General features: G+C 50.6%; 1 protein-coding gene across 4 annotated transcripts in view; it reads right to left on the bottom strand.

The window, feature by feature from the left end:
* The window catches only part of LOC127037415 (ras GTPase-activating protein 4-like), a 53807-nt gene that overhangs the window by 16661 nt on the left and 9577 nt on the right, over window positions 1-27569 (bottom strand). For 3 of the 4 annotated variants that reach the window (XM_050929096.1, XM_050929097.1, XM_050929098.1), the window contains exons 2-7: window positions 21234-21290; window positions 19019-19132; window positions 15891-15952; window positions 13443-13572; window positions 7084-7165; window positions 4569-4700 (exon numbers count right to left, since the gene is read on the bottom strand). In XM_050929096.1, coding sequence (XP_050785053.1) covers window positions 4569-4700; window positions 7084-7165; window positions 13443-13572; window positions 15891-15952; window positions 19019-19132; window positions 21234-21290 — 577 coding nt within the window. Of the gene's footprint in view, window positions 1-4568; window positions 4701-7083; window positions 7166-13442; window positions 13573-15890; window positions 15953-19018; window positions 19133-21233; window positions 21291-21637; window positions 21655-27569 lie in introns of those variants that run through there. The other variant, XM_050929099.1, reaches the window with a different exon arrangement.

Here is a 27569-nt window from a genome sequence, read left to right as displayed (position 1 = left end):
TATCCATGTGGAGACAGCTGACGTAGCTGTCCCAGATCACAGGACTACTGACACACCAGTGGAGGAGGAAATGGCTCAGGGTGTATCTGACACACCAGTGGAGGAGGAGATGGCTCAGGGTGGACACAGCCAGCTGGTTACTTCTGGCAGCAGGCAGTGCTCCACCCCTGCTGCAAACCCTCCTGCTGTGGTAACAGATAACCGTTATGCTCTTCTTGATACAGGAGAGAAGGAATCACCCCCAACAGTTAAGGAGGCGAAGCCTCGTACCCCTAAGGCTGGGAGGTCTGCTGCCACCACTGATAATAAGAAACGTAGGGTAGTGGTGGTTGGAGACTCTCTGCTGAGGGGGACGGAGACACCCATCTGTTGCCCTGACCGTTCATCCCGGGAGGTATGCTGCCTGCCAGGGGCCCGTATCCGAGATGTTACAGAGGCATTGTCGAAGATTATCCAGCCTTCTGACTACTACCCCATGCTACTCATCCATGTGGGCACAAATGATACTGTGAGGTGTGACACTGAGCAGGTCAAGAGTGACTACAGGGCTCTGGGAGTACGGGTTAAGAAGTTTGGAGCGCAGGTGGTATTCTCTTCGATTCTTCCTGTCGAAGGTAGGGGCCCAGGCAGAGACAGATGCATCGTGGAGGTGAATGCCTGGCTGCGAAGATGGTGTCGCCAGGAGGGCTTTGGCTTCCTCGACCACGGGATGCTATTCGAGGAAGGACTGCTAGGCACAGATGGCGTTCACCTTTCGAGGAGGGGAAAGGCCTTATTTGCGCACAGACTGGCTAACCTAGTAAGGAGGGCTTTAAACTAGGTTCGACAGGGACAGGTGAGCAAACCCCACAGGTAAGTGGGGAACAAGACCTGGGAAATGGGTTGGAAACAGGAGGGAGCACGGGCTATAATGGCAGAGAGAAAGGAGGGTCAGGGCAAAGCTGGGAGGCAAGATCAAACCAGTATCTTAGATGCCTATATACAAATGCAAGAAGTATGGGTAATAAGTAGGAAGAACTGGAAGTGCTAATAAATAAATACAACTATGACATTGTTGGCATTACTGAAACTTGGTGGGATAATAGACATGACTGGAATGTTGGTGTGGATGGGTATAGTTTGCTCAGGAAGGATAGACAGGGGAAAAAGGGAGGAGGTGTTGCCTTATATATTAAAAATGTACACACTTGGACTGAGGTAGAGATGGACATAGGAGATGGGAGTGTTGAGAGTCTCTGGGTTAGGCTAAAAGGGGTAAAAAACACAGGTGATGTCGTGCTGGGAGTCTACTACAGGCCACCTAATCAGGTGGAAGAGGTGGATGAGGCTTTTTTCAAACAACTAACAAAATCATCCAAAGCCCAAGGTTTGGTGGTGATGGGGGACTTCAACTATCCAGATATATGTTGGGAAAATAACACCGCGGGGCACAGACTATCCAATAAGTTCCTGGACTGCATTGCAGACAACTTTTTATTTCAGAAAGTTGAAAAAGCTAATGGGGGGAAGCTGTTCTAGACTTGATTTTAACAAATAGGGAAGAACTCGTTGAGAATTTGAAAGTAAAAGGAAGCTTGGGTGAAAGTGATCATGAAATAATAGAGTTTACAATTCTAAGGAAGGGTAGAAGGGAGTACAGCAAAATAGAGACAATGGATTTCAGGAAGGCGGATTTTGGTAAGCTCAGAGAGCTGATAGGTAAGGTCCCATGGGAATCAAGACTGAGGGGAAAAACAACTGAGGAGAGTTGGCAGTTTTTCAAAGGGACGCTATTAAGGGCCCAAAAGCAAGTTATTCCGATCGTTAGGAAAGACAGAAAATGTGGCAAAAGACCACCTTGGCTTAACCACGAGATCTTGCGTGACCTACAAAATAAAAAGGCGTCATATAAAAAATGGAAACTAGGTCAGATTACAAAGGACGAATATAGGCAAATAACACAGGAATGCAGAGGCAAGATTAGAAAGGCAAAGGCACAAAATGAGCTCAAACTAGCTATGGGAATAAAGGGAAACAAGACGACTTTTTATCAATACATTAGAAGCAAGAGGAAGACCAAGGACAGGGTAGGCCTACTGCTCAGTGAGGAGGGGGAAACAGTAACGGGAGACTTGGAAATGGCAGAGATGCTTAATGACTTCTTTGTTTCGGTCTTCACTGAGAAGTCTGAAGGAATGTCTAATATAGTGAATACTTACGGGAAGAGGGTAGGTTTAGAAGATAAAATAAAAAAAGAGCAAGTAAAAAATCACTTAGAAAAGTTAGATGCCTGCAAGTCACCAGGGCCTGATGAAATGCATCCTAGAATACTCAAGGAGTTAATAGAAGAGGTATCTGAGCCTCTAGCTATTATCTTTGGGAAATCATGGGAGACGGGGGAGATTCCAGAAGACTGGAAGGGGGCAAATATAGTGCCCATCTATAAAAAGGGAAATAAAAACAACCCAGGAAACTACAGACCAGTTAGTTTAACTTCTGTGCCAGGGAAGATAATGGAGCAGATAATTAAAGAAATAATCTGCAAACACTTGGAAGGTGGTAAGGTGATAGGGAATAGCCAACATGGATTTGTAAAGAACAAATCGTGTCAAACTAATCTGATAGCATTCTTTGATAGGATAACGAGCCTTGTGGATAAGGGAGAAGCGGTGGATGTGATATACCTAGACTTTAGTAAGGCATTTGATACGGTCTCGCATGATATTCTTACAGACAAACTAGGAAAGTACAATTTAGATGGGGCTACTATAAGGTGGGTGCGTAACTGGCTGGATAACCGTACTCGGAGAGTAGTTATTAATGGCTCCCAATCCTGCTGGAAAGGTATAAGAAGTGGGGTTCCGCAGGGGTCTGTTTTGGGACTGGCTCTGTTCAATATCTTCATCAACGATTTAGATGTTGGCATAGAAAGTACGCTTATTAAGTTTGCAGACGATACCAAACCGGTGAGGGATTGCAACTGCTTTGGAGGACAGGGTCAAAATTCAAAACGATCTGGACAAATTGGAGAAATGGTCTGAGATAAACAGGATGAAGTTCAATGAAGATAAATGCAAAGTGCTCCACTTAGGAAGGAACAATCAGTTTCACACATACAGAATGGGAGGAGACTCCATAGGAAGCAGTATGGCAGAAAGATCTAGGGGTCATAGTGGACCACAAGCTTAATATGAGTCAGTGTGATACTGTTGCAAAAAAAGCAAATGTGATTCTGGGATGCATTAACAGGTGTGTTGTAAACAAGACACGAGAAGTCATTCTTCCGCTTTACTCTGCGCTGGTTAGGCCTCAGCTGGAGTATTGTGTCCAGTTCTGGGCACCGCATTTCAAGAAAGATGTGGAGAAACTGGAGAGGGTCCAGAGAAGAGCAACGAGAATGATTAAAGGTCTTGAGAACATGACCTATGAAGGAAGGCTGAAGGAATTGGGTTTGTTTAGTTTGGAAAATAGAAGACTTAGAGGGGACATGATAGCAGTTTTCAGGTATCTAAAAGGGTGTCATCAGGAGGAGGGAGAAAACTTGTTCACCTTAGCCTCCAATGATAGAACAAGAAGCAATGGGCTTAAACTGCAGCAAGGGAGATTTAGGTTGGACGTTAGGAAAAAGTTCCTGTCAGGGTAGTTAAACACTGGAATAGATTACCTAGGGAAGTCGTGGAATCTCCATCTCTGGAGATATTTAAAAGTAGGTTAGATAAATGTCTATTAGGGATGGTCTAGACAGTATTTGGTCCTGCCATGAGGGCAGGGGACTGGACTCAATGACCTCTCGAGGTCCCTTCCAGTCCTAGAGTCTATGAGTCTATGAGATCGGGTAACTTGCCCGAAGTCCCACGTGACGGCTGTGGCAAAGGTGGGAACTGACACCCGGTGCAGTCCCTTAATCCTGAAAGCCCCCTTCCTCCGCTAGGCCATCCTCAGGATGCCGGCGGCTAGCCTAGAGATGGCCCAGACTCAGATGCTTCTATCTGAGCCCCCAGCCTGCCCCAGAACTTCACTGGTTTGGATAAAATAAAAATGAAAACACTTCCCCTCTCTACCTGACTTCACCGAGGGACTGGCAGCACTTTACAAAGGAAGGAAGAATTATTTCATCCTAACTTAGGTGTTTCTACCGAAGCATCTAATTCTCGCTCTGAGATTTTACAGTGATGGGACGTACCTGAGTCCCTTCCCCATCTTTAACGCATTTATCCTGTGTGGCAGGGCAGTGCTGCCATCCTCTGGTACAGATGAGGCACAGGGAGGCTACAGGACTTGCTCAAGGTCACACGGGAAGGCTGTGGCAGAGCTGGGAATTGACTCTGGGTCTCCTGAGTCCCAGACTAGTGCCTTGACCACTGGGGCATCCTGCCTCCATTTCAAAGATGGGGGAAACTGAGGCACGGGGTGGCAACATGGCTTACCAACGCTACAGAGGGAGTCAGCGGTAGTGCTGGAACCAGACCTTGAGGTTTCTGACTCAGCCCCAGGTCTGATCCATGAAGGTTATTAAATATTAATCCTAATGACTGTATAAGAACCCGGCCAACAGAGGTGGCTCTGATCAGCTGGTGGTCACCCCTCACCTTCCCCAGGAAGTCATTCCTGCTGACGAGATCCCAGTCCCACACTTCAATGCAGAGCTTCTCTGTGGCTGACTCGTCCAGGTCAAACTCAAAGGTCTCGTTCCAGCGGGGGTAGCAGGATTTCTTGACCACCTTTGGGCAAGGAAAAGCAGTACAGCTTTAATCACCCTCCCGAGCGGGATCCGTAATCCTCCACTAAGCAGTGCAGGACAAGGGAACAGCATCTCACCAAGCCACCAAGCAGATTAAAGGGAAAAAGAATGGGGTTTTTAAAAAGAGTGTTCTGCCCTATGTCACTAACAGCCCTTAGATTATCAACGTGGGAAGAATTTTAAAAGCCTAGTGCCCAATTCTTGACCCGATTCACTGCGGCTCTGCACCTTGTGTGGTCGTCTGCATCAGTGCAAAGCACCTCAGGCCCACTTTGCACAGGGTGAGTGACCACACAAGACAGGGAGTATCAGGCCCTGGATTTGCAGAGATGGCCACAATCGCCAGCGCTAGGTCTCCAACACCTCAGAGCAGAGGAGTGGGGAGAGCCCAGGTGGTTGGAGCAGCCTGTTATAAAAAGAGGTAGTGTGTGCAAAATTCAAATGCAGATGTCTAACGAAGTCTGGGCTTTTGGGGCCAGTCTCCATCAATTTGTCACCCTGGCTGTTCTTAGTTCCCCTTTTGCCCTTTGGACACCAGAATTACACTCAATTTCACCTCTGTCTTTTCTCTTTCTAATCAGTTTCACAGCCGAGGCCCAGATTCCTAGTGACACTAAGGCCTCGTCAATGGTTCTGGCAATCTAATGGGGCATTGAAGTGCATATAAATTTACATTTGAGACCACTGGAAGGCCTCTTTTCCCTGCTAGAGTGGTACAGTGGGGCCTTAGCGTCCCTGAGAATTCAGGCCTTTGATCCTCATGCACTACAGCAGTCTTAGATCTCAAACACAAATGTTAACCCCCACTCCTCACAGCCCCCTCTTGCCATGACACAGTGTTACCAACTCCTGTGATTTCATAGCGAGTCTTGCCATAGGACATGATTCACTGAAAGCCCCAGCTCCTGGAGTCATGCGATTATGAGGTGGGTGGGGGTGGGGGGAAATCGCAGCTTTCATTTTATAAAAGTAAGTTTCTAGCTCTCAAGGGCGAAAACATGACCCAAAGGTTCAAAACGCCAAAGGCAAATAAAAAGAATCCAATTTTTTTTTTAAGACAATCTTATGATTTTTGAGAGGACATTTGTGGTTATCAGTACTGCTGTCTTTTTTCGTTTGTAATTGTGCAATCATTTCGATTCCTATTAGCTCTGGGAAAACTCTCTTAAAAAAACAGCCTAACTATACAAAAGGGAACTAAACTACCTACATTTCCATTCCCGGGGTCAGCAGCTCTCTCACTCTGCTGACTTCTTCCCACAGGAAAAGAGTTAGCAGCTCTAGATCTATGGAATCTATGCATGGTTTGCCATCCAGGAACGCAGGACTTGCAGAGACCTCCGGGGTCATTGAATCTAGTACATTGCTATTGCGGGCAAGAATCCCATTCCTAAATTTATCAAGCTCCACCTTAAAACCAGGGAGGTTTCTTGCCCCCACTACTCCTGTTGCGTTCCGGAGCCTCGCTCCTCTCATGGTCAGGAACCTTCTAATTTCCAGCCTCCATTTTTTCAGGGTTAGTTTAATTGCCATTGGTTCTTGTGCCAAGATTGTCATTAGGCTTCAGCTGCTCTTCCCCCTCCCTAGCATTCACCCTCCTGCCGTATGTCGAGAGCGCAATTGGTTCCCTTCCCCAGATGAGCATAACTACTTCCCCATGACCAGACAGTACCAGTCGGCTTGTCCCTGCTCTGCTAGGCAGGAGGCGCGGACCTGGACTGAGGGTCTATGGCCACATCTGGAGCTAATTTACACTCCTGTACTAGGTCACTGCAAGGGGCCTAGGCCGGATACAGACAGCACCAAGCTGTGAGGCTGGCAGCGACAGGAGTCAAACAGGGCACTAAAAATGAGGCCACACTGCAACATTTCAATTGGGGTGCCAAGCCCACCTCCCAAAGCCTGGGGTCGCTCAGACCACAAGAGTATGGGTCAGGCCCATCCTGAGAGGAAATCCTGAGGCAGTTCAACTTCTATCCGAACTAACGTCACCGAAATGGCTCACAGCGCTGCACCTGAGCGGCTTTCCTCCTGGAGTCCTGAACACAAGGGCCAAATTCCAGCCTGATGTATACCTCCTCTGAGCCATCCCATTAGTGCCAACAGAACATCTGCAGAGAACGAGGGTCCCAACACCCTGGTACCAGTGATGCTCACATGTAACTCACTGATCCATCCAAGAGTAACCACCTTCTCGATGCTGTGTCCATGAAGTGAATATGACCCATGCTGCTGATTGCATCCTTGGTTCCCCCCTTGGGGAAGGGAAAGGAAGAAGGGAGTTTCTAGCATGGGTTGCATTCCTCCCTTCCACCCTGCCCCCACAATGGAATCAAACACCCCAACCTGCTCTCTCGACTCACCGAGCTCTCCTGGGTCTTGCTGTTGTAGCGAACTCTGACAAAGGGATCGGAAGCGCCGTTCCGGTCTTTCCGAGCCAAATCTCTGCCGAGAGAGGAAGCAGAAGGGCCTTGGCACAAAAGAGCCTCTGATTCGAGCTGGCAACATTTTTCAACTGACACAGGTCAGTGCAAAATGCAGATTAAGGTCGACCGAAACATTTCGCCACTTGGTGTCGGCCCAGAATCAAACTCATTTCAGACAGGGTTCGCTTGGACGTTTTCAAAGTGACTTTTTATTTAGAAATGTCCTTCAGTTTTATTGAAACCAATGTAAAAAACCCTTTTTTTAAAAAAGCTCAAAATCTAAATGAAATGTTTCATTTTTGCTGGAAATTAAAAAAAATTGTGGGTCAACCAGAAAACAAAGTTTTTTGTTTTTTTTTTGGAACTGCCACTGAACTAAATAATAAAAAATACATCAGTTCCTTGCACTCCTCTGGGTCTGTTTTAGGGGAACCTGCAAGATCCTCACTCTACCTACCAAAAGCACATGGGCCAGTTCATGGTGCGCACCATAAATGAATCTGCTACTTAACCAAAGCAGCTTTCAAATGCGCAGTCCCTCCTCCATTACTCCTGACTGCTGCTGGTGCACAGGGACAGAGGAAGGAAGCAGAACAACTGCATGCCCAAAACTGGTGTGAATGTTGATGGGAAGGTAGGGGAGTCATGGATAGAGGGAGGGATCTGCCATGTGCCCCAGTCAGGGCAATAACTTGATTCCCCATGGGGTACCAGCTGCTTCCACAGAGCTCCTATACATGTCACACTGGGCTGTGGCGTGAGCAGGAAACGCTGTCCCAGTATCCCTTGGTAGGGTAGGGCCATTGAGAGGGGCAGGTTTGGCAGCACTGGGTGATCCAGACTGGCCACCGAAAGCCGCCAGCGGCGTGGTATCCCATCTGTTTCTTGTTAAGCAAGGGCAAAATGCAGCTCAGTGTCCCCCACTCTTTGTATGAGCGCTTGTGGGGAACGCCAACAACAGTGGTGCTTGGGGGAAGACGGGAGAGAAGTCCTTTGGGAAGGTCAGGCTGGGCTCCCCTGGGCATGGGAATTGCTAGACTGGTCCAATAGCTCGTCTCTGGGAGTGGCCAGTATCTTTCTAAGACCCATCAGTCAGAGGCTCGCTGGAAGAATGAGAGTTTACATTCCTTCTCACCTTTGCCTTTTCTTCTTTTTCCATCCCCGCTATTGTAACCCAGGAGCTTCTCAAATTATATTTTATTGATAGTCAATCCCTTTCGCCATCCTTCTAAGCTCTTGGCCTCAGTAACATCTTGTGGCAATGAGTTCCACAGGCCAACTGCATGGTGAGTAAACACTTATTTCTTGATGCATCTGTCAGCAACATTCCTTGTACTTACATTACAAGACAGAGTGAACAGAAGGGCTTGATCTACCTTCTCTCTAGCATTCATTATTTCAGTGTGTCGCCTCTCTCAGGTAAGCCGTCCTCTCTTTCACTCTCCTTTTTCCAGACTTCTAATCATTCCTGTCGTCTCTGAGCCCTCTCTACTCCTGCTCTATCCTTTTCAATGTAGCGTGACCGGGGTGGATATATTATTTCAGATAAGGATATGCTACCAATTTATATATCATCATCATGCTATTTTCAGGAATGTGCTTAACTCCAGGCCCAAGGCAGTGTTCTCACTCTTTTGTTCCTTATGGTAACTGATCTCTGGCTAGAGAGCCCTCCCTAGAGGCAAACTCTTTGCAGACTGCCTCTGTGCTTTGTCTCTGTGGACTCAGCCCAGCTGCTTACACTGATGTGTTAGAATGCAGCATGAAATTGATCAGATTCCAGCAGAATTTGCAGTAGAATTGTCTGATGAAAAATTTCTATCAATATGCCTTCTGGCTTTATAACCTATGGAGACACATGCCATCCTCCCCCACCCCAAAAGTGCCCTCATCTCCCCCACCCCACACGCACCCCAGTCATTTCTTACCAAGTTAAAATGCAAGCACCTCTCCAACTAAGGCTCTCTGTAGCAAGACAAGTTATTTCCACATGTGGCATCCCCCACATCTTTTCAGAGCCGTTCAATCAAACCCTTCTTTGAAAACACAGCCAGCCCGGTTTTTTACCCTCTCTCCGTGGCACTCTTTAGCAAGACAATTCCTGCCTGCTTTAAACTAGCCCAAGAGATTATTTCCACTGACGTAGGTTTTCCATGGCAAAGTTCACGTTGCGGGGTGCTGACAAACTGGGAATAAAACACTTAGAGCCTTCCGTAGGCCAAGAGCAACAGTGTATTTTTAGTCTGGATGGCTTAAAATAAAAGGAACAATGGGCCAAGAAAGCACAAAAGCAAAGTCTCAATGGCAGAGCAGTGTGTGTGTGTGTGTGTGTGTGTGTGGCCGGCCACCATGACACCCCCTTCATATTCATTTCATTACAGCCGAGTCCGCTCTGCCTCCCACACTCCAAGTTGTTCCCTGAGATCTAAACACATCCATGGTTGCGTCAAAGCACTTCTGATCACCTACATGAGCCTGTTAACAAGGCAGAGCTCGGCCAACCCCATCGTTCAGAATTCAAATGGCAGAGATCCCTGTGTGATGTTGCATTTAACTGCAGTTGATGTGTGCAGGGCTCCAGGGCATTTTATGAAGGATTATTATTCACCTTAGAGAACTGGCAGGTACAAAGAGACTAGTGGGGAAGACGCATTTCCACGCAGGCTCTCTGACTCATACGGGCTGGATCCTCACCTAGCGTAAGTCACACTCGGCGGAGTGACGCCAGGGACAGAAGCTAAAAATAGCCAGACACCCAAACCAGAATCCTCCTCTTTAATTCGGGAATTAAAGAGACTAACACGTTTCAAAGTGCTCCCTTTCCAGAGGGCGAGTCGGAGCCATGAGACAGGTGCCATCCGCATGCAGGGTGAGTCACCGACTGCTAGCCGGGAAAAGCCACCCTCTGCTGCTGGACTTACGTGTGCAAAGCGTCAAAGCCACACGCAGGGCTGGCCAGCGAGGCACTTCCCAGAGCGAGTCACAAAAGGGGTGCATTTGTTTCATGGGGAGTCGCAGGTTCTGGCACTCGCCCCTAGAATTCGCACTCAGCGCTTCCCCCAGCAGCAGGTAGATGGGAGGTGGGAGTGGGTTAGCTGACATGGAAAATAAACAAAGCCCAAAAAAGCAAACATGGGGCAACCCTTTGACGATGCAGTTCAGTGATCGGAGAGGCCGACAGAGCAACGAGAGGGGCTGCCTTCTCTCCTCCTGCCCCCCCAAAGAGGGACCAGATCCACACCCAGGGGCTGCGGTCGATATCAGGGCCTCTAGTTGCTACCACAGGAGGAATATTAATTCCTTATTGTTCGTTAATAGAGAAAGAATACCCACCACTACGGAACACTGCTGAGTACCTGGGTAGGTGCACTCCAGGAATTTGCACTTGGTGATGGAGTATATGAATCCCTGCATACTGAACCGATACCACAGGCGGGGGGGTTATGTGTCGCATAGGACATGCTGCCTCGCAGATGAAAGAGTCCCTGAGCACTCGTGCTTATTAGGAGCCCCTGGGAAGAGAAACCCCAGAATCCTGACTAGATTCCTCCCTAAATTCCCCCTGCAATGTCACTTGGACAACAGCAGCCTGCAGAGGATCCCTGCCCACAGGCAGTCTGGCTCAGAGCAGGACAGAAGACAGCTAGTATTAGAGATAATCACTCCATGCAGCCGGACAGACACCAGAAGGAAATTGTGTCCGAATCTCTCCCGTAGGCGCCCTGCTGTACCTTCCCCATGGAGACCTTGGAACAACCCTCCCAGCCATTAGACTGACTGTGATTAGAGACTGGCTGGTCATCGCTCTTGTGCAGGGTACTCCCCACAGAGCCAATGGAAAGGTCAAGAGTGAGAGAGGGAGGGGGATTTGCGGAGCTGTGAGTCACAAGGAAGGGAACTCCACGCAGCTGTCTGGCCTGGGGAAGCGGATTCCCTGCAGCTCCCCAGGGGCTTCTCCTCCCCCCCCCCCCCCCCCCCCGTGCCTGGCTGACAGCACAGGCTGGGCCGCTTGGCTGCTCTAGGGGGCGGCCTCAAGGGCGCTCTGGCAGAACAGAGCGCTGGCTTCCCATCTGCACAGCCTTCGTGGGTCACAGAGCTAACGCCTGGGCAGGCTGGTACCCTGGAACAAACACCCAGCAGCAGCCGGCACAGTCTCACCAACGCTGCAGCAGCAAGGCCCCCTCGCCAGCCTGGCACTGCCCGCAGGCCCCGAGCTACACAGCCACACGGCTCTGCAATGGCAGACCCAGGGCCAGACAGGAAGCTGTCTCCAGGAGCGGAGCCCAGGGGAGGAAATGGTTACGCACAGACTGAACTGAGGAAGGAGAGGTCCGTCCCTGGGGTCACTCACCTGCAGCCAGCAGGATGGATTTGGTCCTGCATTTTCAAGTCACCAAAAGGTCTTGCACACATCAGCCCCTTATCCTGCCCCTGAGTGTCGTCACTGCGGAGTTAACCCGGGCTCTTTACCCAAGTGTTGCCCTCGGTCCCCCACCCATCCCCACACTAAACCCCCTCACAATTCCCTGGGAAAGCATCAGAGAGCAGCTCAGCTCACTGCAGCACTCAGAGCCATGGGACATGCCCCCAGGAATCCTAGAGACTCACCCCGGGGAGCGCAGCCCCAGCAAGCACCCAGTAATTGGGGCTGGGCTGACCTGGGGCCCATTGCCTGGGCTAACTCTGCAGTGAAGACGTCTCCTTTGTTCTGCGTGGCATGAATCCTCCTCTCCCCGAGACAGACGGGGCATCCCACACCTCTGCTTGTCTGGGGGGACAGAGATTCCCCAACAGCCCCGGAGGATGGTACCCTGCTTGAGCACATGCAGCAGAGAGAGAATGGCAGGCGACAGAAAAGGGAAGGGAAATCCCCGGGCAGTCATCCTGTCCATTCCCATTCTGCCAGGGCAGGCTCTTCCCTGGAGGACATCCTGCCAGCGCTTTGGACAGCCAGACTCCAGGGTGTTGGAACCTACAGGGCTCCCATCACTTCCCTGGGGACCCTCTTCCACAGCCTAACGTCCAAGGGCAGGAAGCTTTGCCTGATGTTCATCCCCTCCATCCTTTGGAGCTCCCTGAATAGTTCCTTTCCGCGCTGCTGTGCACCCCTCAAGCAGCGCCAGGCAACCCAGTCCCACCTAGTCATTTTCTAGCCAAGGCAACCTTTAGGGCAAAACCAAGACAGCAGTTGCCCACTGGTGGCCCCCGCCTGCACCAGATTCTCACAGAGCCTGTCCCATTTGTAGCAGCAGGGGGTCTTGAGACTCATTTAACAGGGGCCGTGATGGAGGGAGCTCAGCTGGGTTTGCAGTTGGAGCTGCAGGGAAGATTAATGCCTCATTAGAGGCAGGCAGGAGAAACGCCTTTTCAGTCTAGCACCTGCTATTCTGCCAGCTGTATCAGGGATTCCGATGTGCATTGTGTGTGCTGCGCACACACGGACAGCCAGGATGGAGCAGACACAAGGTCCATCTTGCCCAGCGTCTTGTCCCGAACTGAGGCCTGTAGTAGCCATTGCAGAGGCAGGGACAAGAGACCTTGGCATGGAATAATCTGGCCCCAGGAGAAGTTTCCTCCCAGCCCCAGGCACTTACTGGTTGATCTATGGCCTGAAGCAGGAGGAGTTTTATCCTTTTTAATGCAACTTTCTCAATATCCAGATAAACATCTGATCCTTTTCCAAATCCTGTTAAGCTATTGGCCTCAGTGACATCCTGTGGTCATGAGTTCCACAGGCTAATTTTACCCCATGTAATAATAATACCTAGCTCCTATATAGCACTGTCATCAGCAGAGCTCAAAGTGCTTTACAAAGGAGGTCGGTATACTTCGCTCCATTTTATAGATGGGGAAACGGAGGCAAAGGGAGAGGAAGTGACTTGCTCAAGTTCACCCAGCAGGCCAGTGGCACAGGTGGGAACAGAACCCAGGTCTCCTGAATCCCAGGCCAGTGTTCCAGCCAGTAGATCACGCTGCCTTCCCTGTAACATCACCGGATGTCCCTTTGTTCTCGTTTTATGAGCAAGGGTAAAAGGAAGAACCCCAATGACCTGGTATACATCACTTATTACTACATGCATCTCTGCGATACCCCCCGCCCCTACACACATACCCTTAAAGCCTTACTGGTACATTGCACTGCCCTGGGGTTTTAAAAAAAAAAAAACAAAAAACTCTCCTCCTTTCCAGGCCCCTGATCAGTTTCATTGCTCTTCTCTGGACTCTTCCTGGAGAGCAAAGGGGTATTAGCAGCTTCCTCCCTGCAGGCCGGTCTCTGCCTTGCTCCACCTCCTTACCTGGCTTCAAACACGCTGCAGCGCAGCTTCCTCGCTGCATCACTGCCCAGGATCTCGATCTGGAGGTGGATTTCCCCCTGCACCTCCTCATCGGGATCGATTTCGGTCAGGTTCAGCCAGCCACTGTAGCCTAGACACAGAGAGAACAGCCGGTAGAGAAAGCTGCATGTGCCCCCCTGCCACAGGTTTGTCTGGCCAGGCCCGTTTTCCACACAGGAAAGCAGGCGCAGGGAGCTTAAGCAACTTACTGATGATCAATCAATGAAGCAGCGCCAGAGCCTGCAACAGAACCCGGGCGTCCTGACACGCGGTCTGCCACTAACCACTAGGACGCACTCCCCAGGTCTCCAGCAGAACTGCCTGGATATTAATAATATCTCACTCTTATGCAGGGCTTTCCCTCAAGAGATCTCAAAGCACTTCACAAGTTTTAATGCTTTTCTCCTCCCAACACCCCTGGGAGGCAGGGCTGGGCTGTCATCCCCAGAGTACAGCTAGGGAACTGTAGAGAGGCTAGGTGACCTTCCCAGGGTCACTCAAGAAGTCTGTGGCAGAGGAGGGACTTGACTGTGAATCTCACAAGGCCTCACTAGACTAGTGCCCCAATCACTGACCCATCACAGTGCTGCACAGTCAGCTCACACCATCTCCCCCCCGCCCCTCCCAAAAGACTCGCTGACAGGGAATTTAGTGCTGGCAAAAGAAACCAGGCTTAGAGCCCAGAGTCATCTCTCTGCAGAGCCCTTCCCCCCCACCCCAGCAAGCCTCACGCCAAACCTGGAGGAAGAGGAGATCTGGATCTCCAGGCCCACTCAGGCCCCAGCTATCCCCACCACGGACACAGGCGCCCGTTACTGCGAGCAGCGGCTGGCGGCATGTGCCAGGCAGGCCCTGTCCCACAAGAACCGGGCCAGCAGCTCAGTTTGCAGGCGAGGCTGCCAAGCAGCCATCAAAAGGTAACGGCATTCAGTCACTGCTGGCCCGGTAAACCGGCGGCCTGGCAGGGAAAGGCGCTGTACCCCGTTACAACCCCCTGAGCCACCCAACGCCTCTCACTGCTAGGGGCAGCAGGGCAGGGTCCCTCTACCTGGATCTTTAGCCCCTCTGGTGTCTAAAAGAGCCAGATACTTCCCAAGTCCTCACAAATCCAGACAGAGCCTCCCATAGGGCAGCTCCCTTCCCTTCTGCAGCCTCCTCTGGCCTGGGCCCAGCTGCCCAGACAGACACACGCAGGAGGGAGGCCAGTGCAGAGTTCTCTCTCCCCGCCTCCTCTACCCACGCAGCATTCAACGCCCTTATCTAGCGGCTGGCTCAGCTGGGCAACAGTAAGCGGAGGATGCGAGCTGCCTACTCAAGGATGAGGGGACTCGGGCAGCCAGAGACCTGCATGACTCATCCCTGATAGAGGTGGGAGATTGAGTTCTGATGAGCCCCCCCCCCCCCCCCCGTGTTGGGCACCCCGAGCGCCTACGAATCTTCTTTTCCAGGAGGAAACACTCTGCTCCCTCTTGGCGTGCACCCCTTTGGTCCAGCCACTACCTCGAACACGGGCAGAATTGTCAGGAGCACAGGATGGCTCCAGTTTGCATGGAGGGCTGGCAGATCACCTGTGGGCTCGTAACTTGCAGCTAGGCAGTACTCAGAATGGGGGGGGCGCTATCTGCACAGACGGAGCAGGTAGAGGCATGGGAGCCTGCTGGAATGAGCAGCTACACTCCTGCAAACTAGCCCTTAGCGCGTCCTCTCCGAGTCCCTGCAAAGGCTGCTATTGCTACAGCGCTTCAGGGGATAGAGATCACACTCACCGACAAAGCACAATGCGAGATGGTGCATTGGGACCCAGGCTGAACTGATCTGGGGCAGCATCTTGCAGACAGACACTTTGCATGCAGTGATAATTTGTCACTGAACACAGCCGCACGTGGCTTAGAGACTGCGCTAGGACACAGACTGCACTGATTTACAGGGGGACTGGAATGAGTGACAGCCCAACACCAAATCAAATATCACTGCATTTGCCACACCCATTTCCCAAGGCATTGTGCCCCGCGCAGTCCAGCTGTTGGGGATGCAGTGGCAATAGGCAGCACTGACAGGCTGGTGGTTTCACTCCCACCTAGGGGTTGGGGCAGTAGAGGGGTTGTAGTGCTTGAGGGTTCAAATCTACCCTCAGATGCAACCAGGTAAGTCTGTCGCTTTTGACGGGGCGCGTAAACGGCAGGGGAGAAGCCGCAAGAGAATTCTGGCTGGCTTAAGACCGCGCTCGGCTTTGGGGTCAAGTCTTGCTCGTTTCCACCGCTGCGATCTCCCTGAAGCAGCTTCACAAGTTGCTTTCCATTGTCAGCTCACCAGGGAACGGGACTGTGCTGCTTCACGCTTGGCAGCATGCACAGCTGTACGTAGAAACCAAACCCAGCCCGACTCCGCTGGAGCGAGAATCTGCCTTACCCTTCGGATGCGCAGTCAGCACGTCTCGAGTGACACAGACTTTCCCGATAACATCATCGCGGCTGGGGAGACAAAACAAAAGTGCCTCGCAGTGCAGGGGCTGAGCCAATGTAAAACCTTGACATGCCAAACCCCTGCAAATATCCGGTTCAAATCCCCAGGTTGGAGCCTGACCCCATGGTTCCGGTTCACGGATGGAGATAGCTCGCTTTCTGGTTCACACACGGACAAGATTTTGGCATAACCCATCCCAATCACCTAAGCCTGTGATGACGTCCCAATGGACTTCAGTAGGACATAAACACGTGTTTATGTGCAGTCCTGAATTGGGGCTATACCCCTCCTTTGGTCTCAAACCCAAGCCCCATTCATCCAACCTAGTTCCAAACAGCACTTTCCATCAGCAGGTCTCAAAGCTTTACAGAGCAGGTCAGTATCATTATAACCATTGCACAGATGGGGAAACTGAGGCACAGAGCGGGGCAGGGACTTGGCCAAGGTCAGCCAATAGCAGAGCTGGGAACAGAACCCAGATCTTCCAAATCCCCACACTGTGCTCCACCCACTAGGCCAGGCTTTCTCCCCATACCAGCCTGCCCAGGATGCAGCCTCCTTGGCTCACTAACACGCAGAGCAATTTCCCCTTTAAAGAGCCCAATCTAGAGAGATGTGGAAACTCTGCAGCTCCCTGGGAGCCCCCCTTAGCCTGTTGGGATCAGTTTCAGAGAGAGACTGCTGGGCAATCAGCCAAACCTGTCACCTGAGCAAGTGGCCTCCCCTTTCCTGTTTCTGAAGACCTGCTTTTTGCTGCTTCCCGACTCCTCGTGGGGGTGAAGTCAGGGCGGAGGGGGCAGTCCTTTTCCAGTTAGCTTGACTAAGCTTCCTGATCCATATCTGCTTGCGATGCTCGGTGTGCGGGGGCTCCATCGCTCCCCAACCCCCCCATGGCGCACGCACGTACGCACACACGCGCTTTCGGGCACCAGCACCGCACCACAGCAATGACAAGAGGCTGGCAAGATGGCATCAGTGCTGCTGCTGGAATGGGGAAACCAAGGCACTGAGTGGGGATGTGACTTGCCCAAGGTCACCCAGTGAGAACTGAGACCCAGCCCAGTGTTCTACCCACTGGAACACGCTGCCTCCCTCAATCCTGCCAGAGGCGTCCAACAAGCTGCTTTACAGAGGCTGCTAATCGAGAGCGTGGCAGCCCGTCGAAATTATTCTGCGGGCACAACGTGTGTGTTACTGCAGGGTCAGCAGGGAGTGTGATTGCTGCACAAGCTGGTTTGCTACTGTGTGGCGGCTGCCACTGCACACACTGTTGTGTTGCTGGCAGGTGTGAGGTGCAATTCTCACCCTGAATCCTTTGTTGTGAGAACTAAATTCCCATTAAAAAAAAGTTACACACACTCAGCAAGTTCCACATGTGCGCGCACACAAAGGCAGGCCCCATGGGGCTGACAGTCCAGATCTGCACCCTCTAGGTTTGAATGGCTTCTCCTCCTCCATTCCCACTTGATTGTGTCCACTCCTGTGCATCAAGCAGACAAGGGGTTTCCTCTCCCATGCCCTTGGGGTAACCGCTCATCTGGAGTTTCCTCTCCCACCGGTGCTCCCAGCGCCACACCAAAGAGCCCAGCCCCTTTGGCATCCAATGCTGGACCAGCATCTGTGCCCTCAATTACCTGCATGCAGCCTGCAGTGGGGTTTGGCCCTCTGTCCTCCTGACATTCAAGGAGAGAGAATCAGAAAGGAGGCCATCTCACCCTGCAGTGACCCCATCCCATTGTTCCAGCCCACCCCTGCCAAGCGAGGCCACTGTTCTCCAGCTGATCATGACTATCTGAAATGCTCTGCAAGTAGCTAAGCGAGGAGCTTGACTCTGGAGCGCTGATCTCCAGGGGAGGCAGAGACCTTCCCATATGGCTGATTCTCCAGCTCCTCCATCTGCATCGCCACCAGGAGGCATCGGACAGCTCCTAGGATGGGGGAGAACACCTCACCTCCATCACAGCTGGCAGCCCTATCCATGCCCCTCTCTGGCCAAGGAGCGTAGGAAGCACATTGTGCTCAAGACAGGGAAGGGCTTAAATTCCTACTGACCCTACTAGAAGTAAGGATGTTTTCATTCCTAGGCAGCTTTGGGGCCCGGTAGCTGAAAGCAAAGGGTTCACAAGAAGACCCTCAATTTGCAGGACAGCCCTGATGCACATTCCCCCCACTGAGGTCACTGAAATGAGGATCTGGCCCTAAGGCGACTGGTAGTTCTTAGTCCAGCCCAGAAATCACTGCAGTGGAAATGCCCTGTTTTACATGCCTCTCTCACAGGCACCACTGCAGGGTACCCACCCTGCACCTCCTCTAGGCACCACGCACTTCCCTGCTGTGGCTGCTCACGCCAGCTGAGTTTGCAAAGGACACGAGGGAGTTTCCCTTCAGCAGTCCTCCTCCATGGAGCCGAAGATTCCAGCAGCAGGGGGGGGGGGGTCTCCTGGGCTGACGGAGACTGGATGAATGCCCCATGGCAGCCACAGACACATGCTGGCCTATTCAGCACTGAGGGCAGCTTGTGAATTAAGCAGTGGAAGGTTCTGAAATGACTGTTTTTCCACAGTGATGGTGCTGAGGGTTTGGCATCTCCTGGCTGCAGTTTTATTTGGATCTTTTTCCACCCGTCCTTCTCAGAGGGTGTCAGCAGAACCCACCAAGTCAAACACAGATCAGTCATTTCTCTTCCCTAGTCCGTTGCAGTTGAAGATGGTCTTGTGGCTAAGGGACTGCGGATACCTGGGGGGGTTCAATGGCCTGAGTCCCTGTGTGACCTTGGGCAAGTCACTTGATCTCTGTGCCTCAGTTTCCCATCTGTTAATGAAGGGGTAACAGCACTTCCTGGGTCTTGTCTGTTTGGAGTGTAAGCTATTTAGGGCAGGGGCGGTAAGTACAGGGTCTAGCTCAGTGGGGGGGTCTCCTGGTGCTACTGTCCTACAAACAAACAATACTAATGTCTAGACAAATCTGCCATGGATACGGCCCAAGGCTGAAGTCTCATCCTGGGGAGAGTCAGGGCTAACTCCTCTGAAGCCAGCGGAGTGAGGAGAACAGTTGGAGAGGCGTCTACACCATACCTGAGCGCATCTTCATCCATCACGTAAAAGGAGACGCTGTGGAAGGTGGGCGGCAGATGTACCTCATATTCCTCCCCCCAGAATGGGGATAGCGTCTTCCAGACCGTGGCTGTCCTGGAGGGAAGAGGGTCCCTTTAACCACAAGGCATTACCGGAAGCGTGGGTACCTGTCTCCCAAACAACCATCCGCTCCTCATTGATATGTACCTCCTCTATACACCTACCTGAGGTCTTCTGCAGTAGACATCACAGTCGTTTCCAAGTGTTAGTATAGGGACAGTGAGACACCAGCTTCCCCATGCAACAAAGCCACACGAGGTGTTCTCCCAAGCTTTCCTGACCATTCATGGTCATTGAGGGTCTGTCTATGCTGCAGTGGCAGCCCAGGGTTAGGAGAACTTGAGTTAGCAGACCCTGAGTTTGTTAACCTGCGGTTTGAGCATCTACACTCAGTTGTAACCTCAGGTTAGGAACTGTGGAGCCCTAGGTCCCAACCTGGGGCTCCAGTGAGGACACTGCCTTATGCGGGCCTGAGCCCACCACCCATCTCCCTGACTTCCTAGAATTCTCCCAAAAACGTGGCCACTCTAGCCCTTTGTTCATGGTGCAGTGTGGGAAAACTTGACTGTCCAGAGGACAAAGAAAGTTGGCCCGTGGGATTGTGGGATACTTTTGACGAACTCCCAGAGTATGAGTCCAGTGGGGCTGCATCTACACTGCAAAACTCAGGGCTTGAAACTTGGGTCCTGGCTTGATTCAGGTTCAGCCCCTTCACCCCCCAGGTGTCCTGGGTCTGAGCCCTGGGTTACTGCAATTTGTGTATAGATGGAAGGGAGGTTAGACTTGAGCCTGTGTTTGAACCCTGGGCTTACACTGCAGTGTAGAGATAGCCTCAGGGACCCAGGGAACTTCTCCATAGTAGTGTGTCCTAGTCAGACTGCAGTTCCCCTGGAACTTTCATTTGGATACACTAAGGGCTCTCAACCTGGGGGTCAAAATCAGGTTTTAGCAGAGTATGCCGAGCGGCTCTCTCTTCATGGTTAGATGAGCATAAAGGAGCGGGAGGATCCTGAAACTTCTCTCTATTGTAATCACGGCGCGGACATATCTGAGAACCACCAGATGACCACCTTCTGACTCACTTTCTGTCCTAAACCACACTCCAAAGCTAACAGCTTTCAGTCACTACTAACCTGGGGCTGGGGATTCAGATCAGCAACCTTGTAGCAAAAGGATTTGTGTGTGAGTAGCAGCCTCCTGTCTACACTAGTTAAAAATAAATAAAGAGCTATCACATTTTAAAAGGCGAACACATACTAAAGTCCTAGTGCAGACAGGGTGAGCTGTAGCTCTAATATGGGTTAGCGGGTCCGGATCCCAGTGCAGAGCCAAGATAGCTGGTTGAACTTAACTCTAACATGTTTTAAACTTGTCCAGTCTACACTAGCATTCTACCACCGGTTAGCGATTATACTCAAAAAGCACACATTTTAGCCCTTAGCGCCGGGTCGTCATGGATTGCTGGGAAACAAAACATCAAGCTCATGCCAGCTCTGCTCCAAACACAGGAGAATAAAAAGCAATGTCTGCTAGAGAGGATATGAGACAAAACAGGAGATGGGAAATAGCTTTTCTGATAGCTCCTTCTTGTTTACAGAGCCAGCTTGGGAGGGAACAAGTTGAAAATCAAATCTATAGCTTTTAAAAGAAAAGAGGGAGGGAGTTGACAGTTCTACCAGCTGTTCCAAAATCAACATGACATTAATCTCTAATCAGAAGGAGGAAAAATTCATAACCTCCCTAACAGTCATTTCGCATGGAAAGGAAACGTCTCTCTGATCACTGGCTCCTAACATCCTAAAACTATGGCAAACTTTTTTTTAATATATGGCAAATGTTGTAAACTGCGCCAAGCTCGAGACTAGTCCCTCGCTGGCTTTTCAAGTTTTGGAATATACAAGATGATCACATGGAACACGCATTCTAGATGTGCAGAAGAAATCAGCGTTTGCTCCAGGGAGCACTTTGAGGGAAAACAAACAACAAAAAAAGCCAACCCATGACCCCAGATCCTTAGAGATGTAAACAGGCCTAGCTTCATTGAAGTCAGCAGAGCCAAGCAGATTTACACCAACTGAGAACAGAGTCTGCACAGAGAGAGCGCGCAAGATCACGCGAACGAGCATTAGAGAGCGCAAGCCGATGAGTCTGTTACCTGATGATAGCTTCATTGTCGATTTTCACGATGCAGTAAGGGTCACTGCTGCCCGTGCTGCAAAACAAACACAAAATGCCCATGTTAGCACAGACTTCACTGCCCAGGGAATTTCTAACCACAGTTGCTACAAGGGAAAGGCGGCACCCAACTTTCATTCTTCAGTCACAATGGCCTTTCCCTCCTATGCAAGTCACGGTCCACTCGTCTAAGGGTGCGGCTCTCCTGCAAAATAACACCAGGGCAGCACGTCTCAGAGCCCAGATCTACAGACTTGGACTCATGCTACAGCTTTAAAAAGATCAGTGTAGACATGCCCCCTCGGACTGGAGTCTGGGCTCTGAAACCTGGCGAGGGTAAGGGAGGGGGAGCGTCTCAGAGCCCACACAGGAACCCCTACATACCCGTCTTTAGCACCAAAGGGTGAGCTTGCAGGCCTGAGCTCCGAGATTCATGGCTAGTTGGTTTATTTTGCAGCATAGACGTATCCTTAGAGTGCTAGCAGCAGGCTTCCAGAGGCATGTTGTATCAGGGGATGAGACTGTTTATTGGTTTTTGTGGGGTTTTTTAATCTCATGACTTTCTCGAGGCCTGACTCATGGTTTTTGAATGCTCACAGTCGGCAGTTCTGGGCCTCTAAGGAAGGGTTGATACAATCACACAGCAAGTATCAGCTCTTTTTAGGGACAGCAAGAAGTAAAATCCATTAACTGCCTTCCCTGCTATACCCACGCTTCCCGGCTCCAGAACAGCTCTTCTAGACCTGATCTTAGCAGGGGGATCTAGGTCCTACTGCGAGGCAAATAATAAATAAACTAATCGGAGCAGCTCAGACAGCCTATTTCTCAGAGACCCAAATGGAGCAGTCATGTCAGCGAGGCACCAGCCATTGGCACTCTAAGCTCGCTAGGAAATAAAATGAACCGAAGAGTCCTGTAAACCAATGGAAGAAAGTGGTGGATTCTCCATCTCTGAGGTCTCCAAATCAAGACTGGTGCCATTCTGGAGGCTTTTGTCAAGCACAAAGTACTAGGTGAAAAAAAACTGGCTTGTGTAGGTCAGACTACCCAGTTTAATTCTGGCCTTAGAAATCTATGCAAGCACTGTCACCTGACAGGATCTGGACTGAACAGAAATCAGAATGGATCCAGAATGGGGGATGGTCAAGCACTAAGGAAATAAATCTCAGACCCTGGCTTCCTTGTAAACACAAAGGTGCCTGGCTGGGAATCTCTCAGTCCTTCTGGCTGCCAAGAAGTTTTCTTCTTTCCAAAACAGAGGAGGAAAACCCCCGTCTCTATCACCGGATCTGAGCACGTCCAACTTCCCCCATCAGGTGCTGGCACTCAAGTCAGAGAGTGACTTAGTGCTGCTGCAGATGCAGCTGTTTCCTGCAGTGGCAACGTGACCAAAAGGAGAGACAGAGCCAACTCCAGCCCAGCTGGACCCGGCCCAGCTCCCCCAAGTTCTGGGGGGATCAGAACGCCACCAGCCGGGTTCTTCCTCTCCTTCCCCCACTGGGCAAACTGCATGGGGAAGTTAAGATCTGTGATATTTCCTTGACTTTACCTTGAGCCAATACTGAACCCAGGTGTCCTGAGAACTAACTCCAAGAGGCCCAGCATCACCCCTCATCACAGCCAATGCTCTCAGTCTGGCATATGGGTCCCGTAGCACATTCAGCTTCTCTCCACCCATGTCCCATACATGTTCCTAACAGCCACAAAAACTCCTGTAGCTCTCCAGGGATGGGCTTTAGGTGGCTTTCTGCACGTCCTGGAGGAGGGACATCCTTATGCCCTGAAGGAGGAAGTCCCAGTGGTCTCGGTTTGGGGGGTTAATTCCCAGCCAGGAAGGCACACTGACCTGGTGCTGACCTGACAACCCAAAACTTCTGGAGTTAGGTGGTGCTGGCCTGAAAGCAACTTCTAGGTCAAGGAATAGACTAGATCAGGGGTGGGCAACCTATGGCATGGGTGCCGAAGGTGGCACGTGAGCTGATTTTCAGTGGCACTCACACTGCCTGGGTCCTGGCCACCAGTCCAGGGGAACTCTGCTTTTTAAATTTAATTTTAAATAAAGCTTCTTAAACGTTTTGAAAACCTTATTTACTTTAAATACAACCGTTAAGTTATGTATTATAGACTTGTAGAAAGAGACCTTCTAAAAATGTTAAAATGTATCACTGGCACGTGAAGCCTTAAATCAGAGTGAATAAATGAAGACTCGGCACAGCACTTCTGAAAGGTTGCCGACCCTTGGACTAGATCCTTCTGGCACACGGACTCAAGGCCTTTAAGGCACAGAACTCAAAAGGGAAAAAAGATCACCAACCAGCACAAGCAGCTGCCAGAAAACCAGCCAGAATTCCCACTCAACAGATCAGCACTAGGGAGAAAGACAGCCCACCACAGTGGCTTTAAGGGTTGAGATTTCAGGCAGGTCCTTACCAACTCTGCTGCAGATAGCCAGTTAAAACAGATTTGCTTAGGACTAAATGCTCTTCATTAGGAAAGGGACATGGCATGAACCTACCAGCCCACAAACGAAAGGCTGTCTAGCTCAGAGGAAGCGGAAGAGGAGAAGAGACCTTTCGTGCCTTGGCGACTGGCTCACAGATGCCCAGATCAGGACTGACTGAAAGCCACTCCCATTTGACAGCTGCATGGGCCCCTCTGATCAATGGAGCTGAGGTGGGGTTTCATTGCACAAGCATGTCCAGAAGTTATTCTGCAAGACTGCTCTGGTGGCCTACAGCTATGTGGGGAATCCCAGGCAGATTCTGCATCCAGCCTGCTCTGTGGCAAAGTCCTCAGATGGCCTTATGCAAACCCTGCCCACTGGGGTCTTTGGCGACAGGCTGCAGATCCATGGGCTAATGCTGGATTCGTCCCAGCTCTGGGTTAAGTAGAACTCAGTTCAGCCTTGGACTGAGCTTGTTGATCTCACGACAGCCTGTGCACCATCCTCTGTTTCCCAGCACAACTCTGCCTCCGTCAGCCCTGGGACTGGAAAGGGCATTCGTGCTGCCAGGGGACTGGGTTCAAAACATGGCTCTTTAAAGAGGTGTGGACACCGATTCCATCTTCTCAAAGGGCAGCCCTGTGCTGCAAGCAGCAGCGCCTCCTTCTCGCCCCCACCAGGCAGCTACAGCCCCCCCACACCACACCCTCTCCTGCAGGTTGCCTCTCCACTGACCAAGCAGGTAGGGGAGCAGATCTAGACAAGGGTGTAAAGAGGCTGGTGCCACCCCACTTCCACCATCACGGCCAAGGGGAGAGATTCCCATAAGGGTGTAGCACAGCCAAGGAAGGGAAAAGTTTTGGGGAACCAGCACAGCTGCCCAGATACCATGGTGATGGTCACCGGACAGAAGAGGCACATGGTATGGGCCTGACCCAAAGCCCATTGAAGTCGATGAGCTTTGAATCAGGCCTATTACAGGGTCTGGGCAGGGAGAAATCAGGTGGAAAGAGCCACGTGTCCCAGTGTGCTGGACACAGTCACCCAAAGGGAGGCTAGAGGTCAGAGTCAGGGTCCTGCTTTGAGGGGGAGGTGAGGTGAGGAGAGGAGAGCCCCACACACACTGCTACACAGCACCGCGCTGGCTTGGGGCCTGGAGCCGGCATAAAGCAGGGAAAGGCCAGTGGTAAATGCAGCCTCTTTGGCACATTTGCTGTTTCAATGAAACTTTCCAATCAAAGGAAGGAACGGGGGTGGGGGGACCCAAACACGGCATTCTGCAGAACTGTCTTAATGATTTGCAGCCAGAGCAACAACTCCCCTGGCCAGCGGAAAGGTTAATTCTGCCAAGGAGCGTTAAGTGGCTGATAGACTAAAAACAAACATTAGTTGCATGGCCGCAAACTGCAGGCAGGGCTTGGGCCTCTGCTCTTATGCTGGGTTCAGTTAGCTGCCCTCAGGTGCTGTCTGTCACAAACCTACTCCCCGGAATAGCAAGAGCAGCCGCCTGGGGGAGAAGGAATGGGAGGGCCTGTAGTCAGAGCGCTACAGGAACCCACATCAGTTCAGCAAGACTGGTCTGGCAGCAGCCATGGTGGAAGCCTGAAGGCAGACAGCTCGCAGGTTCTGGCTGCCATTTTCAGTACCGTACAAATGAGTGGGGGCGGGGGGAGAAAGAGAGCCATCGCTTACACCTGCGCCACTGAGCTGGGCATGATCCTAGAGCAGTGGTGGGTAGCCATGGGTTTAGTCTTACTGCGGTTTCATTTCCTCATCTGTTTAGCAGGTTTGGTGCTTCCCACCCATCTCACAGCAGGGTGGGGCGGCTGAATGTAGCAGGGTGCCATTTTCAACGCCTTGCCTGAAGTTGCAGCAGCTACATTTGTACTGAGGCACCCATGGTTTGGGTACCTATGTGTCACTTTAGATAATGAAATGATTAAACTGTGGAACTCACTGCTACATGAAATCACTGAGGCCTAGACTGAAAGGGATTGAATATTAGCATGGATAAGTAAAAACAATAATTCTGAAAGTATCTAACTATTAGACCAAGATGAGACCTAATATGGGGATAGATTTTCCCACATCCCCTACTGTGGGCCTCTTTCTTACACTTTCCTCTGAAGCAACTGGTACTGGTTAATGTCAGAGACAGGTTACTGGACTGGATGGACCAGCCTGGCAATGCCTATGTTCTTCCCAAAGCTGGCCTCTCAGATAAAATAACTGACCTCATTTATTTTAAAGAGCCCTTCTTTTTGTCCTGTTACCAGCACCATTTTCTCTGCTACTGTGTTACTTACATTCTCTGTTATTATTTGACAACACATTTTCCAACGCAATTTCATTTTACGGGGAGCTGATAATTTGAATCTGTGTTTTTCGCTGGAAGGAATTTCAGTTTGCTAAGGAAGTGTTTCTCCCAGCATTTCAATGAGCTACAACTGCATTCTGGACAGGTTTTAAAATGAAATCAGTGGATCAAATTCTGTTAAATATATGCCACTGCTGACAATAGTTTGTCTAACGCAGGAAATGTTAAGTACATAGGAAATGTCAGATATGGACAAACTAGTCTGTAGATTGTTTCTTTACATTCTCCAGGTTAGATATTAAGGACCAGCTCCTAGCTGGTACAAACCAGTGTAGCTTTATTGAGGCCAATGGGGCTGTATCAATTTACATCATCATCTAAGTGTCCCCTGATCTAGGGAGGACACTTAAAATCATGATTCTATGATTTTAAGTGTCCGTCCCTAGATCAGGCGAGGGCAAACTACGGCCTGGGGGCCGCATTAGGCCCTTCAGATGTTTTAATCCAGCCCTTGAGCTGCCCGTATCAAACCTTTTGTTTCAACAACTGTAAAACAATATAAAATAAATTATTAAATATGATCATATTTATAATATCAAAGCCAAAACAAGTGTCCAAATGAAACAATAACATGGAAATCAACCCCTCCATTTCAATGGTACACCATTTTGAAATTTTCCATTGAGAGTTGTATCAAGATCAACATTCTCTCACTAATCATTCTGATTTCAACACAATGGCATTTTCCAACTCTTCCAATGTTTCTCGGCCAGTGCCAACAACAAATGAATCAGGCAGTCCTGGGAACCATTCGGCTCACTGCTCCAGAGAACGGAGGAGAGGAAGGATGGTTCAGTGGTTATGGTGCTAGCTGGAGACCTGAGTTCAACTCCTCGTGAAACCTTACGCAAGTCATGGCTTAGGGTGTGAAAAATTCCAACCTAACCCCCAGTGTAGGCGTGGCTAAATCCATGGAAAATTCTCCTCATGACCTAGGCTCTGTCTACACTGTGCCACAGCATGAACTACGGAGGTGTGAACTGCAGAGTAGCACCAAAGAGGTGCACTCTAACTGCCCTGGGAGAACACTGCTTGCACCCACGGCAAGGTACCTACTTCACGTTAACCCTTAGCTACCGCTGCTTGGAGAGGCGACTTCCTACAGCAATAGGAAAAACCCTTCCACTGGGGTAGGGGCCATATAAGCACCTCAGAAAGATCCTGGCTGAACAGGCATTTCATCTGAACAGAGGAAAGCAATCCAGAAAAAGGTTGGTGCAGAACAAGGTAGCACAAGAGGTGCCCGACCTAAGGTAGCTGGAGAGAGGCCATTTCTAGGCTTCCTCCCAGCAGGTTTTAACGTCCCATTGTTTATGGGAGGCCACAGATCCTTAGGGGAGGCTGACAGTTTTATAATGAAATGCCAAGGTTGAGTTGTGTGCATAGCTTGTGGTGCTGGAAACTTCCCGTTCTGGTGGTTTGTTAATCATTGCTGAAGCTAAATGACCCAGGACTTCTGGCTGAGGCTGGGAATCAAAGCACCACTAAAAAGGTGG

Source organism: Gopherus flavomarginatus, chromosome 19, assembly GCF_025201925.1.
Source record: "Gopherus flavomarginatus isolate rGopFla2 chromosome 19, rGopFla2.mat.asm, whole genome shotgun sequence".
In the NCBI taxonomy this organism is placed as follows: Eukaryota; Metazoa; Chordata; order Testudines; family Testudinidae; genus Gopherus; species Gopherus flavomarginatus.
This window is presented reverse-complemented; position numbering and strand designations above follow the sequence as displayed.